This window comes from Oncorhynchus gorbuscha, unplaced genomic scaffold, assembly GCF_021184085.1.
Source record: "Oncorhynchus gorbuscha isolate QuinsamMale2020 ecotype Even-year unplaced genomic scaffold, OgorEven_v1.0 Un_scaffold_552, whole genome shotgun sequence".
NCBI lineage: Eukaryota > Metazoa > Chordata > Actinopteri > Salmoniformes > Salmonidae > Oncorhynchus > Oncorhynchus gorbuscha.
In genome coordinates, this window is record NW_025745383.1 from 547572 (window position 1) to 562571 (window position 15000).

The window sequence follows — 15000 nt, forward strand, 5'->3', positions numbered from 1 at the left end:
GGAGAGTCTGTGTGGGAGAGTCTATATGGGAGAGTCTGTGTGGGAGAGTCTGTGTGGGAGAGTCTGTGTGGGAGAGTCTATGTGGGAGAGTCTGTATTGGAGAGTCTGTGTGGGAGTGTCTGTGTGGGAGAGTCTGTGTGGGAGAGTCTGTATGGGAGTGTCTGTATGGGAGAGTCTGTGTGGGAGAGTCTGTGTGGGAGTGTCTGTGTGGGAGAGTCTGTATGGGAGATTGTGTGGGAGTGTCTGTGTGGGAGAGTCTGTGTGGGAGAGTCTGTATGGGAGAGTCTGTGTGGGAGAGTTCGTGTGGGAGAGTCAGTGTGTGAGCGTCTGTGTGGGAGAGTCTGTGTCGGAGAGTCTGTGTCGGAGAGTCTGTGTCGGAGTGTCTGTGTGGGAGAGTCTGTGTGGGAGAGTCTGTATGGGAGTTTCTGTGTGGGAGAGTCAGTGTGGGAGTGTCTGTGTGGGAGAGTCTGTGTGGGAGAGTCTATATGGGAGAGTCTGTGTGGGAGAGTAAGTATGGGAAAGTCTGTGTGGGAGAGTCTGTATGGGAAAGTCTGTGTGGGAGAGTCTGTGTGGGTGAGTCTGTATGGGAGAGTCTTTGTGGGAGAGTCTGTATGGGAGAGTCTGCGTGGGAGTGTCTGTATGGGAGAGTCTGTGTGAGAGTGTCTGTGTGGGAGAGTCTGTGTGGGAGAGTCTGTATGGGAGAGTCTGTGTGGGAGAGTCTGTATGGGAGAGTCTGTGTGGGAGTGTCTGTGTGGGAGAGTCTGTGTGGGAGAGTCAGTGTGTGAGTGTCTGTGTGGGAGAGTCTGTGTCGGAGAGTCTGTGTCGGAGAGTCTGTGTCAGAGTGTCTGTGGGGGAGAGTCTGTGTGGGAGAGTCTGTATGGGAGTGTCTGTGTGGGAGAGTCAGTGTGGGAGTGTCTGTGTGGGAGAGTCTATATGGGAGAGTCAGTGTGGGAGTGTCTTTGTGGGAGAGTCTGTGTGGGAGAGTCTGTGTGGGAGAGTCTGTGTGGGAGTGTCTGTGTGGGAGAGTCTGTGTGGGAGAGTCTGTGTGGGAGAGTCTGTATGGGAGAGTCTTTGTGGGAGAGTCTGTATGGGAGAGTCTGTGTGGGAGTGTCTGTATGGGAGAGTCTGTGTGAGAGTGTCTGTGTGGGAGAGTCTGTGTGGGAGAGTCTGTGTGGGAGAGTCTGTGTGGGAGAGTCTGTGTGGGAGAGTCAGTGTGTGAGTGTCTGTGTGGGAGAGTCTGTGTCGGAGAGTCTGTGTCGGAGAGTCTGTGTCGGAGTGTCTGTGTGGGAGAGTCAGTGTGGGAGAGTCTGCATGGGAAAGTCTGTGTGGGAGAGTTTGTGTGGGAGAGTCTGTATGGGAAAGTCTGTGTGGGAGAGTCTGTGTGGGAGAGTCTGTGTGGGAGAGTCAGTGTGTGAGTGTCTGTGTGGGAGTGTCTGTGTGGGAGAGTCTGTGTGGGAGAGTCTGTGTGGGAGTGTCTGTGTGGGAGAGTCTGTGTGGGAGAGTCTGTGTGGGAGAGTCTGTTTGGGAGAGTACACCATCCCAAAAGATCCCTCTATCAGCCAGACCTCACTAAACCCACAACGCCAAGCACATCCAACTACAATACCATGCTTCCCTACTATGAGAGAGAGAGATAAAGGGCAAAATGACAGAAGAGAGAGAATAAGCATAGACCATGCCTCACATGCATCCAATGGCACGTATGCAGAAGCATGTATGCATCCAGAAGGATATCTTTTAGAGATCGTAGCAGCGTTCAACACCGACACCCACAGTCACACTATCTACCAGCATGAAGAACACCTTTATCAGCAGGCAGACCTAAGAGCTGACCTCTTCAAGTCATTCAGGCCTACAAGTCCCTCGGTCATGTAATGAGGAAACCAGACCAGACAAGCCCGATGAGTATATGAACAAGCCATGCGCACTCCTCAAGTAGCTGGACATTCTACTCACACGCAGAAATACACACACCCACTGAGCTCACAAGCTGCATTCTGTTGTTCAGACTGGGTCCATATGTAGCTTAGGCATATCATGTGCAGTAACCAGACACTCACACACACAACTGGCTTCCAAAGAGCGTCCAATATCCAATATGGTATACCATGCACGGTGTGACTGACATGACATGCCAAGACTATGTTTATGTATTGGTCAACAACTTCCGTCTAGCGATATCATGCTTCAACATTCGCTGTCGACCCAGAGGCAATGCAAAGAGGCAATCGCAAACGCAAACATACAAAGACAGCAGACAGACAGACAGACAGACAGACAGACAGACAGACAGACAGACAGACAGACAGACAGACAGACAGACAGACAGACAGACAGACAGACAGACAGACAGACAGACAGACAGACAGGCAGGCAGACAGACAGGCAGGCAGACAGACAGACAGACAGACAGACAGACAGACAGACAGACAGACAGACAGACAGACAGACAGACAGACAGACAGACAGACAGACAGACAGACAGACAGACAGACAGACAGACAGACAGACAGACAGACCCTCCTTCTAGACCATGTGGACCAACACTGCAACACAGGCATACAGGACAGAGGGGGGGGGGGGGGGCAGCACAAAACATTACTGGGACAAAAGGATCAGAGAGAGAGAGGAGAGTACAGGAGAACGTAGAAACAAGATGAAAGACAGGCGGGAAAACACACAGAGAGAGAGAGGGCGAGGGAGGTGGATTTATTTTAAGATAGAGAAAGACAGAGATAGAGAGATAGGGGAGAGATAGAGAGACAGAGAGATAGTGGGAGAGACAGGGGTACATTAAACAAGAGAGAGTGATAGAGAGAAATAAAATGAATGGAAGATAAAGAGACAGAGAGGGAGAGACAGGGGTACATACACTGAGGTGGTTATGTCCACGGGGCCTGTGTCGTCTCCGCTGTAGTCAGACAGGCACACAGAGAGGAGAGGAGTAGAGAGCCACACACACAGTCATGAAGCCACAGAGAGGAAAGGAAGGCAGGGAAAGGAGAGGAGAGGGAGAGGATAGGATAGGAAGAGAGAGGATAGGAAGAGAGAGAAGAGGGAGGGAGAGAAGAGGAAGGGAGAGGAGAGGAAGGGAGAGGAAAGGAGAAGAGAAAAAGGGAGAGAAGAGAAGAAGGGAGAGGAGAGGAAGGGGGAGGAGAAGGGAGAGGAGAGGAAGGGAGCGGAGAAGAAGGGAGAGGAAATGAGAGGAGAAGGAGGGAGAGGAGAGGAAGGGAGAGAAGAAGGGAGAGGAGAGGAGAGGGGAGAGGAAGGGAGAAGAAGGGAGAGGAGAAGAAGGGAGAGGAAAGGAGAGGAGAAGAAGGGAGCGGAGAGGAAGGGAGCGGAGAGGAGAAGAAGGGAGAGGAGAGGAGAGGGATAGGAAGAGAGGATAGGAAGAGAGAGAGGAGGGAGAGAAGAGGAAGGGAGAGGAGAGGAAGGAGAGGAAGGGAGAGGAAAGGAGAAGAGAAAAAGGAAGGGAGAGGAGAAGAGGGAGAGGAGAGGAGAAGGGAGAGGAGAGGAAGGGAGAGAAGGGGAGAGGGAGAGAGAAGGGAGAGAGAAGAAGAGGGAGAGGAGAAGAGAAGAAAGGAGAGGAGAGGAGAGAAGAAAGGGAGAGGAAGAAGGGAGAGGAGAAGAAGGGAGAGGAGAAGAAGGAGAGAGGGAGAGGAGAAGGGAGAGGAGAGGAGAGGAGAGAAGGAGAGGAGAATGGAGGGAGAAGGAGAGGAGAGGAGAGAAGAAGGGAGAGGAGAAGAAGGGAGAGGAGAAGGGAGAGGAAAGGAGAGGGAAGAAGAAGGAGAGGAGAGGAAGGGAGAGAAGAAGAGGGAGGAAAAGAAGGGAGAGGAGAGGAAGGGAGCAGAGAAGAAGGGAGAGGAGAAGAAGGGAGAAGAATGGAGAGGAGAAGGGAGAGGGAGAGGAGAAGAAGGGAGAGGAGAGGAGAAGGGGAGAGGAGAAGAAGGGAGAGAAGAATGGAGAGGAGAAGAAGGGAGAGAGGAGAAGAAGGGAGAGGAAAGGAGAGGAGAAGAGAGGAGAGGAAGGGAGAGAAGAAGGGAGAGGAGAGAAGAAGGGAGAGGAGAGGAGAAGAAGGAGAGAGAGAAGAAGGGAGAGGAGAGGAGAAGAAGGGAGAGGAGAAGGAAGGAGAGGAGAAGAAGGGAGAGGAGAGAAGAAGGGAGAGAGAAGAAGGGAGAGGAGAGGAGAAGAAGGGAGAGGAGAGGAGAAGAAGGGAGAGGAGAAGAAGGGAGAGAGGAGAAGAAGAGAGGAGAGGAGAAGGAGGGAGAGGAGAGGAGAGAGGAGAAGAAGGAGAGGAGAAGAAGGGAGAGAAGAATGGAGAGGAGAAGGGAGAGGAGAGGAGAAGAAGGGAGAGGAGAAGAAGGGAGAGGAAAGGAGAGGGGAAGAAGGGAGAGGAGAGGAAGGGAGAGAAGAAGGGAGAGGAAAAGAAGGGAGAGGAGAGGAAGGGAGCAGAGAAGAAGGGAGAGGAGAAGAAGGGAGAGAAGAATGGAGAGGAGAAGGGAGAGGAGAGGAGAAGAAGGGAGAGGAGAGGAGAAGAAGGGAGAGGAGAAGAAGGGAGAGAAGAATGGAGAGGAGAAGAAGGGAGAGGAGAGGAGAAGAAGGGAGAGGAAAGGAGAGGAGAAGAAGCGAGAGGAGAGGAAGGGAGAGAAGAAGGGAGAGGAGAAGAAGGGAGAGGAGAGGAGAAGAAGGGAGAGGAGAGGAGAAGAAGGGAGAGGAGAGGAGAAGAAGGGAGAGGAAAGGAGAGGAGAAGAAGCGAGAGGAGAGGAAGGGAGAGAAGAAGGGAGAGGAGAAGAAGGGAGAGGAGAGGAGAAGAAGGAGAGGAGAGGAGAAGAAGGGAGAGGAGAGGAGAAGAAGGGAGAGGAGAGGAGAAGAAGGGAGAGGAAGAGGAGAAGAAGGGAGAGACAAAAACAAACAAGCACCGGAGGACAGAGCCATTGGACACAGCATAGCCACCAAGACCCAGGGAGCGAGAGGGATGGAGAGAGGAAGGGGGAGTGAAGGATGAGGGGGAAAGGATGAGTGGGGAGGAGGAAAGGGTTGGTATAGAAAGAGAGGTGGGGTTGGTATGGGGGAGAGGAATGAGGGAGGGATGGAGAGAGGAAGGGGGAGTGAAGGATGAGGGGGAAAGGATGAGTAGGGAGGAAAAGGGTTAAAGGGTTGGTATAGAAAGAGAGGTGGGGTTGGTATGGGAGAGAAGAATGAGGGGGAGGGATGAGTGGGGAGGAGGAAAGGGTTGGTATAGAAAGAGAGGTGGGGTTGGTATGGGAGAGAGGAATGAGGGGGAGGGATGAGTGGGGAGGAGGAAAGGGTTGGTATAGAAAGAGAGGTGGGGTTGGTATGGGAGAGAGGAATGAGGGGGAGGGATGAGTGGGGAGGAGGAAAGGGTTGGTATAGAAAGAGAGGTGGGGTTGGTATGGGAGAGAGGAATGAGGGAGGGATGAGGGGGAGGAGGAAAGGGTTGGTATAGAAAGAGAGGTGGGGTTGGTATGGGAGAGAGGAATGAGGGGGAGGGATGAGTGGGGAGGAGGAAAGGGTTGGTATAGAAAGAGAGGGTGGGGTTGGTATGGGAGAGAGGAATGAGGGGGAGGGATGAGTGGGGAGGAGGAAAGGGTTGGTATAGAAAGAGAGGTGGGGTTGGTATGGGAGAGAGGAATGAGGGGGAGGGATGAGTGGGGAGGAGGAAAGGGTTGGAATAGAAAGAGAGGTGGGGTTGGTATGGGAGAGAGGAATGAGGGGAGGGATGAGTGGGGAGGAGGAAAGGGTTGGTATAGAAAGAGAGGTGGGGTTGGTATGGGAGTGAAGGATGAGGGAAAGGATGAGTAGGGAGGAGGAAAGGGTTGGTATAGAAAGAGAGGTGGGGTTGGTATAGGAGAGAGGAATGAGGGGGAGGGATGAGGGGGGAGGAGGAAAGGGTTGGTATAGAAAGAGAGGTGGGGTTGGTATGGGAGAGAGGAATGAGGGGAGGGATGAGTGGGGAGGAGGAAAGGGTTGGTATAGAAAGAGAGGTGGGGTTGGTATGGGAGAGAGGAATGAGGGGAAAGGATGAGTGGGGAGGAGGAAAGGGTTGGTATAGAAAGAGAGGTGGGGTTGGTATGGGAGTGAAGGATGAGGGGAAAGGATGAGTAGGGAGGAGGAAAGGGTTGGTATAGAAAGAGAGGTGGGGTTGGTATGGGAGAGAGGAATGAGGGGGAGGGATGAGTGGGGAGGAGGAAAGGGTTGGTATAGAAAGAGAGGTGGGGTTGGTATAGGAGAGAGGAATGAGGGGGGAGGAGGATGAAGAAACGGAGGAAGATGAAGGAAAGGAGAAGGGAGGATGAGAAGAGTTACAAGGAAGGAGGAATGAGACAGAGGGCATGAGGTTACAAGGAAAGGAGAGAAGAGAGAGGATGAGACAGAGGGCAGGATTACAAGAAGACAGAGGGCAGGGAGGTTACAAGGAAGAAGAGAAGAGAGGATGAGACAGAGGGCAGGGAGGTTACAAGGAAGAAGAGAAGAGAGGATGAGACAGAGGGCAGGGGAGGTTACAAGGAAGAAGAGAAGGAGGATGAGATGAGACAAGAGAAGAGAAGGGAGGATGAGACAGAGGGCAGGTTACAAGGAAGAGAGAGAGGATGAGACAGAGGATGAGGTTACAGAAGAAGAGAAGAGAGGATGAGACAGGGAGGTTACAAGGAAGAAGAGAAGAGAGGATGAGACAGAGGGCAGGGAGGTTACAAGGAAGAAGAGAAGAGAGGATGAGACAGAGGGCAGGAGGTTACAAGGAAGAAGAGAAGGGAGGATGAGACAGAGGGCAGGGAGGTTACAAGGAAGAAGAGAAGGGAGGATGAGACAGAGGGCAGAGACAGAGGAGAAGAGAGGATGAGACAGAGGGCAGGGAGGTTACAAGGAAGAAGAAAAGGGAGGATGAGACAGAGAGAAGGGAGGATGAGACAGAGGGCAGGGAGGTTACAAGGAAGAAGAGAAGAGAGGATGAGACAGAGGGCAGGGAGGTTACAAGGAAGAAGAGAAGAGAGGATGAGACAGAGGGCAGGGAGGTTACAAGGAAGAAGAGAAGAGAGGATGAGACAGAGGGCAGGGAGGTTACAAGGAAGAAGAGAAGAGAGCAGAACAATAGAGAGATCCAGTTAATTGGTGAAGGGCCAACGAGCACACACAAGAGAGAGGAGGGTGAGAGAGAGAGAGAGAGAGAGAGAGAGAGAGAGAGAGAGAGAGAGAGAGAGAGAGAGAGAGAGAGAGAGAGAGAGAGAGAGAGAGAGAGAGAGAGAGAGAGAGAGAGAGAGAGAGAGAGAGAAAGAGAGAGAGATAGAGAAATAGAGAGAGCGAGAGAGAGAGAGCGAGAGGAAAAGAAAGACAATAAAAAACATTGCTCACTGACACGCACACACGCACACTTACCGCAGCATCGTGTACACTCTGTAGGGCAGAGCAGTGTTAGACACAGTCAGTGAGGAGAGCACAGGTGGTGGTGTTTCATACTATACATTCTATAGGCTATTAGCCAGTGTTCCAAATGGCACCCTAATCTCTACAAAATACATTACTGTTGACCAGAGCCCGACAGTATGGGATCTGGTCAAAAGTAGTGCACTAGAAAGGGAATAGGGTGCCATGTGGTCATATACTACCACAGTAACTACCTTACAGTAACCAACAGATGCCACACTAAAGCTTTTCAGATACAGTATAACACAACATATTCCACCACTAAACACTGCTACTACCAACAGACAACACACTTCTATAACCAACAGACTTGACACAACAGACATGACACACACACTGCTACAGTCTTAGAGTAACAATAGACAACACACTGCTACAGTCTTACAGTAACCAACAGACACAGTCTTACAGTAACAACACACACACACACACACACACAGACAACACACACACTTACACACACACACACTTGACACACCACACAACACACTGCTACAGTCTTACAGTAACCAACAGACACCAGACAACACACTGCTACAGTCACACCAACACACACAGACAACACACTGCTACAAAGTCTTACAGTAACACACTGCTACAGTCTTACAGTAACCAACAGACAACACACTGCTACAGTCTTACAGTAACCAATAGACAACACACTGCTACAGTCTTACAGTAACCAATAGACAACACACTGCTACAGTCTTACAGTAACCAACAGACAACACACTGCTACAGTCTTACAGTAACCAACAGACTTGATGATACCAGACAACACACTGCTACAGTCTTACAGTAACCAACAGACTTGATGATACCAGACAACACACTGCTACAGTCTTACAGTAACCAACAGACAACACACTGCTACAGTCTTACAGTAACCAACAGACTTACAGTCTTACAGTAACCAACAGACAACACACTGCTACAGTCTTACAGTAACCAATAGACAACACACTGCTACAGTCTTACAGTAACCAACAGACTTGATGATACCAGACAACACACTGCTACAGTCTTACAGTAACCAACAGACAACACACTGCTACAGTCTTACACTAACCAACAGTCTTACAGTAACCAACAGACTTGATGCCACCAGACAACACACTGCTACAGTCTTACAGTAACCAACAGACTTGATGATACCAGACAACACACTGCTACAGTCTTACAGTAACCAACAGACTTGATGATACCAGACAACACACTGCTACAGTCTTACAGTAACCAACAGACTTGAGACAACAACACACTGCTACAGTCTTACAGTAACCAACAGACAACACACTGATGTCTTACAGTAACCAGACAACACACTGCTACAGTCTTACAGTAACCAACAGACTTGACAGACAACACACTGCTACAGTCTTACAGTAACCAACAGACAACACACTGCTACAGTCTTACAGTAACCAACAGACTTGATGATACCAGACAACACACTGCTACAGTCTTACAGTAACCAACTAGACACCAGACAACACACTGCTACAGTCTTACAGTAACCAACAACACACTGCTACAGTCTTACAGTAACCAACAGACAACACACTGCTACAGTCTTAGAGTAACCAATAGACAACACACTGCTACAGTCTTACAGTAACCAACAGACAACCAGACACTGCTACAGTCTTACAGTAACCAACAGACTTGATGACACCAGACAACACACTGCTACAGTCTTACAGTAACCAACAGACAACACAGACAACACACTGCTACAGTCTTACAGTAACCAACAGACTTGATGATACCAGACAACACACTGCTACAGTCTTACAGTAACCAACAGACAATACCAGACAACACACTGCTACAGTCTTACAGTAACCAACAGACAACACACTGCTACAGTCTTACAGTAACCAACAACAGACAACACACTGCTACAGTCTTACAGTAACCAACAGACAACACACTGCTACAGTCTTACACCAACAGACAACACACTGCTACAGTCTTACAGTAACCAACAGACTTGATGACACACAACACACTGCTACAGTCTTACAGTAACCAACAGACTTGATGACCAGACAACACACTGCTACAGTCTTACAGTAACCAACAGACTTGATGATACCAGACAACACACTGCTACAGTCTTACAGTAACCAACAGACTTGATGACACCAGACAACACACTGCTACAGTCTTACAGTAACCAACAGACAACACACTGCTACAGTCTTACAGTAACCAACAGACAACACACTGCTACAGTCTTACAGTAACCAACAGACAACACACTGCTACAGTCTTACAGTAACCAACAGACTTGATGACCAGACAACACACTGCTACAGTCTTACAGTAACCAACAGACAACACACTGCTACAGTCTTACAGTAACCAACAGACAACACACTGCTAGTCTTACAGTAACCAACAGACAACACACTGCTACAGTCTTACAGTAACCAACAGACAACACACTGCTACAGTCTTACAGTAACCAACAGACAACACACTGCTACAGTCTTACAGTAACCAACAGACTTGATGAACAGACAACACACTGCTACAGTCTTACAGTAACCAACAGACAACACACTGCTACAGTCTTACAGTAACCAACAGACAACACACTGCTACAGTCTTACAGTAACCAACAGACTTGATGACACCAGACAACACACTGCTACAGTCTTACAGTAACCAACAGACTTGATGACACCAGACAACACACTGCTACAGTCTTACAGTAACCAACAGACAACACACTGCTACAGTCTTACAGTAACCAACAGACAACACACTGCTACAGTCTTACAGTAACCAACAGACTTGATGACACCAGACAACACACTGCTACAGTCTTACAGTAACCAACAGACTTGATGATACCAGACAACACACTGCTACAGTCTTACAGTAACCAACAGACAACACACTGACTCTTACAGTAACCAACAGACAAGACAACACACTGCTACAGTCTTACAGTAACCAACAGACTTGTAACCAGACAACACACTGCTACAGTCTTACAGTAACAACAGACTGCTACAGTCTTCTTACAGTAACCAACAGACTTGATGACACCAGACAACACACTGCTACAGTCTTACAGTAACAGACAACAGACACACACTGCTACAGTCTTACAGTAACTTACAGTAACAGACTTGATGACACCAGACCACATGGTTTGATGACAATGTGTGTGTGTGTGTGTGTGTGTGTGTGTGTGTGTGTGTGTGTGTGTGTGTGTGTGTGTGTGTGTGTGTGTGTGTGTGTGTGTGTGTGTGTGTGTGTGTGTGTGTGTGTGTGTGTGTGTGTGTGTGTGTGTGTGTGTGCATGCCAGTGTGTGTGTGTGTGTGTGACTGCAGCCAGATGTTTTATTGTACAGTTAACACATAAACAAAACAGTTCCATGTGGGTGGGTGGGTGTTTTGCAGCCAGATTCTGTCCTGGGGATTGCGGGACATTTTGGCGAAAGCTTTTCTTGAAATACACAGATGTTTGAGGTAAAATAGGTACCACCTGTATTGTCGTTCTCAGTTCACACCCTCTCCCAACAAACCAAGACCTCTGGCCACAGCAGACAGCAGACAGACACACCAAGGCTACTATGGGAATGAGCATGGATAGGATGGATGTAATGGGGATGGGAAGCACACAGGGGAGGGAGGGAGAAGGGGAGGGAGGGAGAAGGGGAGGGAGGGAGAAGGGGAAGGAGGGAGAAGGGGAAGGAGGGAGAAGGGGAGGGAGGGAGAAGGGGAGGGAGGGAGAAGGGGAAGGAGGGAGAAGGGGAGGGAGGGAGAAGGGGAGGGAGGGAGAAGGGGAGGGAGGGAGGGTGTGAAATGAGGAGGACTAGGCAGGTTTGTGCTTTGTGGATGAAAGACGTATCCAGACTGCTCTGTTACCCAATATTTCCATGCGAATATTTCACTCTTTAAAGCAACAAGATCTCACTTTTTGACCAATTTGATTTCAGATTCAGACGTTTATCCACGTTTTCTCAAAATGTCAAATTTCCAGGTTGGTCCAAACGTTACATCTCTACTTTGTTTTTGACACGGTTGATGGGCAGAGCCTCCTGGCAAGGCGCCTTGCGTCTGGTTAAATGTAGGCATTCATTTTGAATGGTTAAGTGTCTAGCAATGGGATTGAACATGTGACCCTCTAACCCATCCATTTACATTTACATTTAAGTCATTTAGCAGACGCTCTTATCCAGAGCGACTTCCCCAACACCCAAGCCTACTTATTGGTAACGGTGCTCACCGTGGCCCTAGTGGCAGGTTTTGAAGGCATCTCCCAAAGTTCTTGGGACATGGATGGACGTTCAATTTCAAAGTGACCTGGCTGTTTATAATTTTACAACAAAGAAGTTACCACAAACATCGAATACTGTTTTCTCCCCTCTGACATCATTGCGATAGAAGAGGGCAAAATGTACTGGAATTTTTTGCTGCACTCCTCAGCTCGGCAACAAAATCAATAACAATGGACAATGGGGCTGTTTCCCCCTACTGTGGATTTCATCTTTCAGTTAGCATTAGCATATCTCCATGCTAATATTTAATTATTTAAGTTAACATTAGCATATCTCCATGCTAATATTTAATTATTAAAGTTAGCATTAGCATATCTCCATGCTAATATTTAATTATTTAAGTTAGCATTAGCATATCTCCATGCTAATATTTAATTATTTAAGTTAGCATTAGCATATCTCCATGCTAATATTTAATTATTTAAGTTAGCATTAGCATGCGTCACACTGTTATCACCACCCTGTTAATAAGAGTGTAAGGAAACTAGTTTTAAAGTGATACATCAAATGTTTCTAAGACATATCACTTTACCAGTAGTAGTCTTAATAAACAGGGGCTTGACACACACACACACACACACACACACACACACACACACACACACACACACACACACACACACACACACACACACACACACACACACACACACACACACACACACACACACACACACAAATACATTTTTAAAATGTATTATTATTTTTCTAGTTGTATTGTTTGTATATGGATGTATTGTAAATGTGTGTGTCTGTCCTTGTCTATCCGTGTATCAGTGTTTTGTTACTTGTCATGTTTACTGTTTTTGTGGACCCCAGGAAGAACAGCTGCTAACGGGGATCCAAATAGACAAAAATAAACAAACGCAGGTCAGAGTGGATAGTCAGAGCGAGGAAAAGGAGGAGGGGGACGGAGGGGAAAGAGTGGAGGGATGAGGAGGAGGAATGGAGGGTTTATGATGATGGTGGGGATGAAGGTGCTCACTTGGTTGTCGTCTGAGAGGCGGGGCATGGAGATGGTCCGACCATGCCTGTCCATTCGCATTGGGTGACAGGGCTCAGTTTCCAAGTACCCGTCCGCCCCATCTTTCTCATCTCTAGCGTCTGCAAGAAAGAGACCAGAGGGTGTGTGACCACTGCCAACTAGGGGCAGGAGTCTCAGAGCCAGGGGTCTTTTGATAGTACTACAATGAGTGTATCGTAAGTGATTCTATAATTGTTAATAATTCTATGCTTTTTAACTATTCTATAGTTAGTTGTGTAGTTCTTATTCAATAGGTATATTGTCTTGTCTCCACTGGCCAACTTGGCTGTGAAGTAGCTATAAAATAAGGAAGCCTCTCTATTGTCTGTTGATCTGGTTCTTCAAAGGGCTGCAGGGAGCAGTATGTAGACATTTCTTCCCACAGAACCATAGATACTGTAGCAGCGTTCATGTACAGTGAATTTGAAAAGTATTCGGATCCCTTAACTTTTTACATTTTTTATTTTACATTTTACCCCCCTTTTCTCCCCAATTTTGTGGTATCCAAATGTTAGTAGTTACTATCTTGTCTCATCTCTACAACTCCCGTACGGGCTCGGGAGAGACGAAGGTCGAAAGCCATGTGTCCTCTGAAACACAACCCAACCAAGCCGCACTGCTTCTTAACACAGCGCGCATCCAACCCGGAAGCCAGCCGCACCAATGTGTCGGAGGAAACACCGTGTCAGCGTGCACTGCGCCCGGCCCGCCACAGGACTCGATAGTGCGCGATGAGACAAGGATATCGGCCAAACCCTCCCTAACCCAGACCAATCGACACACAATACCCCATAATGACAAAGCAAAAACAGGTTTCTATAAATTTTAGCAAATGTATTAAAAATTTAAAAAAATTAAAACAGAAATAACTAATTTAAATAAGTATTTAGACCCTTTGCTATGAGACTCTAAATTGAGCTCAGGTGCATCCTGTTTCAATTGATCATCCTTGAGATGTTTCTACAACTTGTTTGGAGTCCACCTGTGGTCAATTCAATGGATTGGAAATGATTTGGAAAGGCAACCACCTGTCTATATAAGGTCCCACAGTTCACAGTGCATGTCAGAACAAAATCCAAGTCATGAGGTCAAAGGAATTGTCTGTAGAGCGCCGAGACAGGATTGTGTCGCGGCACAGACCTGGGGAAGGGAACCAAAACATTTCTGCAGCATTGAAGGTCCCCAAGAACACAGTGGCTCCATCATTCTTAAATGGAAGAAGTTTGGAACCACCAAGACTCTTCCTAGAGCTGGCCACACGGACAAACGGAGCAATCGGGTGAGAAGAGCCTTGGTCAGGGAGGTGACCAAGAACCCAATGTTCACTCTGACAGAGCTCCAGAGTTCCTCTGTGGAGATGGGAGAACTTTCCAGAAGGACAACCATCTCTGCAGCACGCCACCAATCAGGCCTTTATGGTAGAGTGACCAGACGGAAGCCACTCCTCAGTAAAAGGCACATTACAGCCTGCTTGGAGTTTGCCAAAAGGCATCTAAAGACTCTCAGACCGTGATCTGGTCTGATGAAACCAAGATTGAACTTTTGGCATGAATGCCAAGCGTCACATCTAGAGAAAACCCGCCACCATCCCTATCCCTACAGTGAAGTATAGTGGTGGCAGCATCATGCTGTGGGGAGGTTTTCCAGCGGCAGGGACTGGGAGACTAGTCAGGATAGAGGGAAAGATGAACGGAGCAGTACAGAGAGACCCTTGATGAAAACCTGCTCCACAGTGCTCAGAACCTCAGACTGGGGAAGGTTCACCTTCCAACAGGACAATGACCCTAAGCACACAGCCAAGTCAACGCAGGTGTGGCTTCGGGAAAAGTCTCTGAATGTCCTTGAGTGGCCCAGCCAGAGCCCGGACTTGAACCCTAAACATAGCTGTGCAGCGAAGCTCCCCATCCAACCTGACAGAGCTGGAGAGGGTCTGCAGAGGAGAATGGGAGAAACTCCCCAAATACAGGTGTGCCAAGCTTGTAGCATCATACCCAAGAAGACTCGAGGCTGTAATCGCTGCCACAGGTGCTTAAACAAAGTACTGAGTAAAGGAAATACTTATGTGATATTTACGGGGTTTATTTATTTATACATTTGTCATTATTGGATATTGTGTGTAGATCAATGAAGGGGGAAAAAACTATTTTATCCATTTTAGAATAAGGCTGTAACGTAACAAAATGTGTAAAAAGTCTGAATACTTCCTGAATACTGTCTCTCTATGTTCTTACACACA

At 48.1% G+C, this 15000-nt stretch overlaps 1 protein-coding gene across 1 annotated transcript in view; it reads right to left on the reverse strand.

Annotated features, from left to right (window-relative positions):
• Positions 1-15000, reverse strand: part of LOC124018637 (voltage-dependent P/Q-type calcium channel subunit alpha-1A-like) — a 37139-nt gene that overhangs the window by 9544 nt on the left and 12595 nt on the right. The window contains exon 4 of the mRNA XM_046333976.1: positions 12726-12844. Within this exon, the coding sequence (XP_046189932.1) occupies positions 12726-12844 (119 nt within the window). The remainder of the gene's footprint in view (positions 1-12725; positions 12845-15000) is intronic.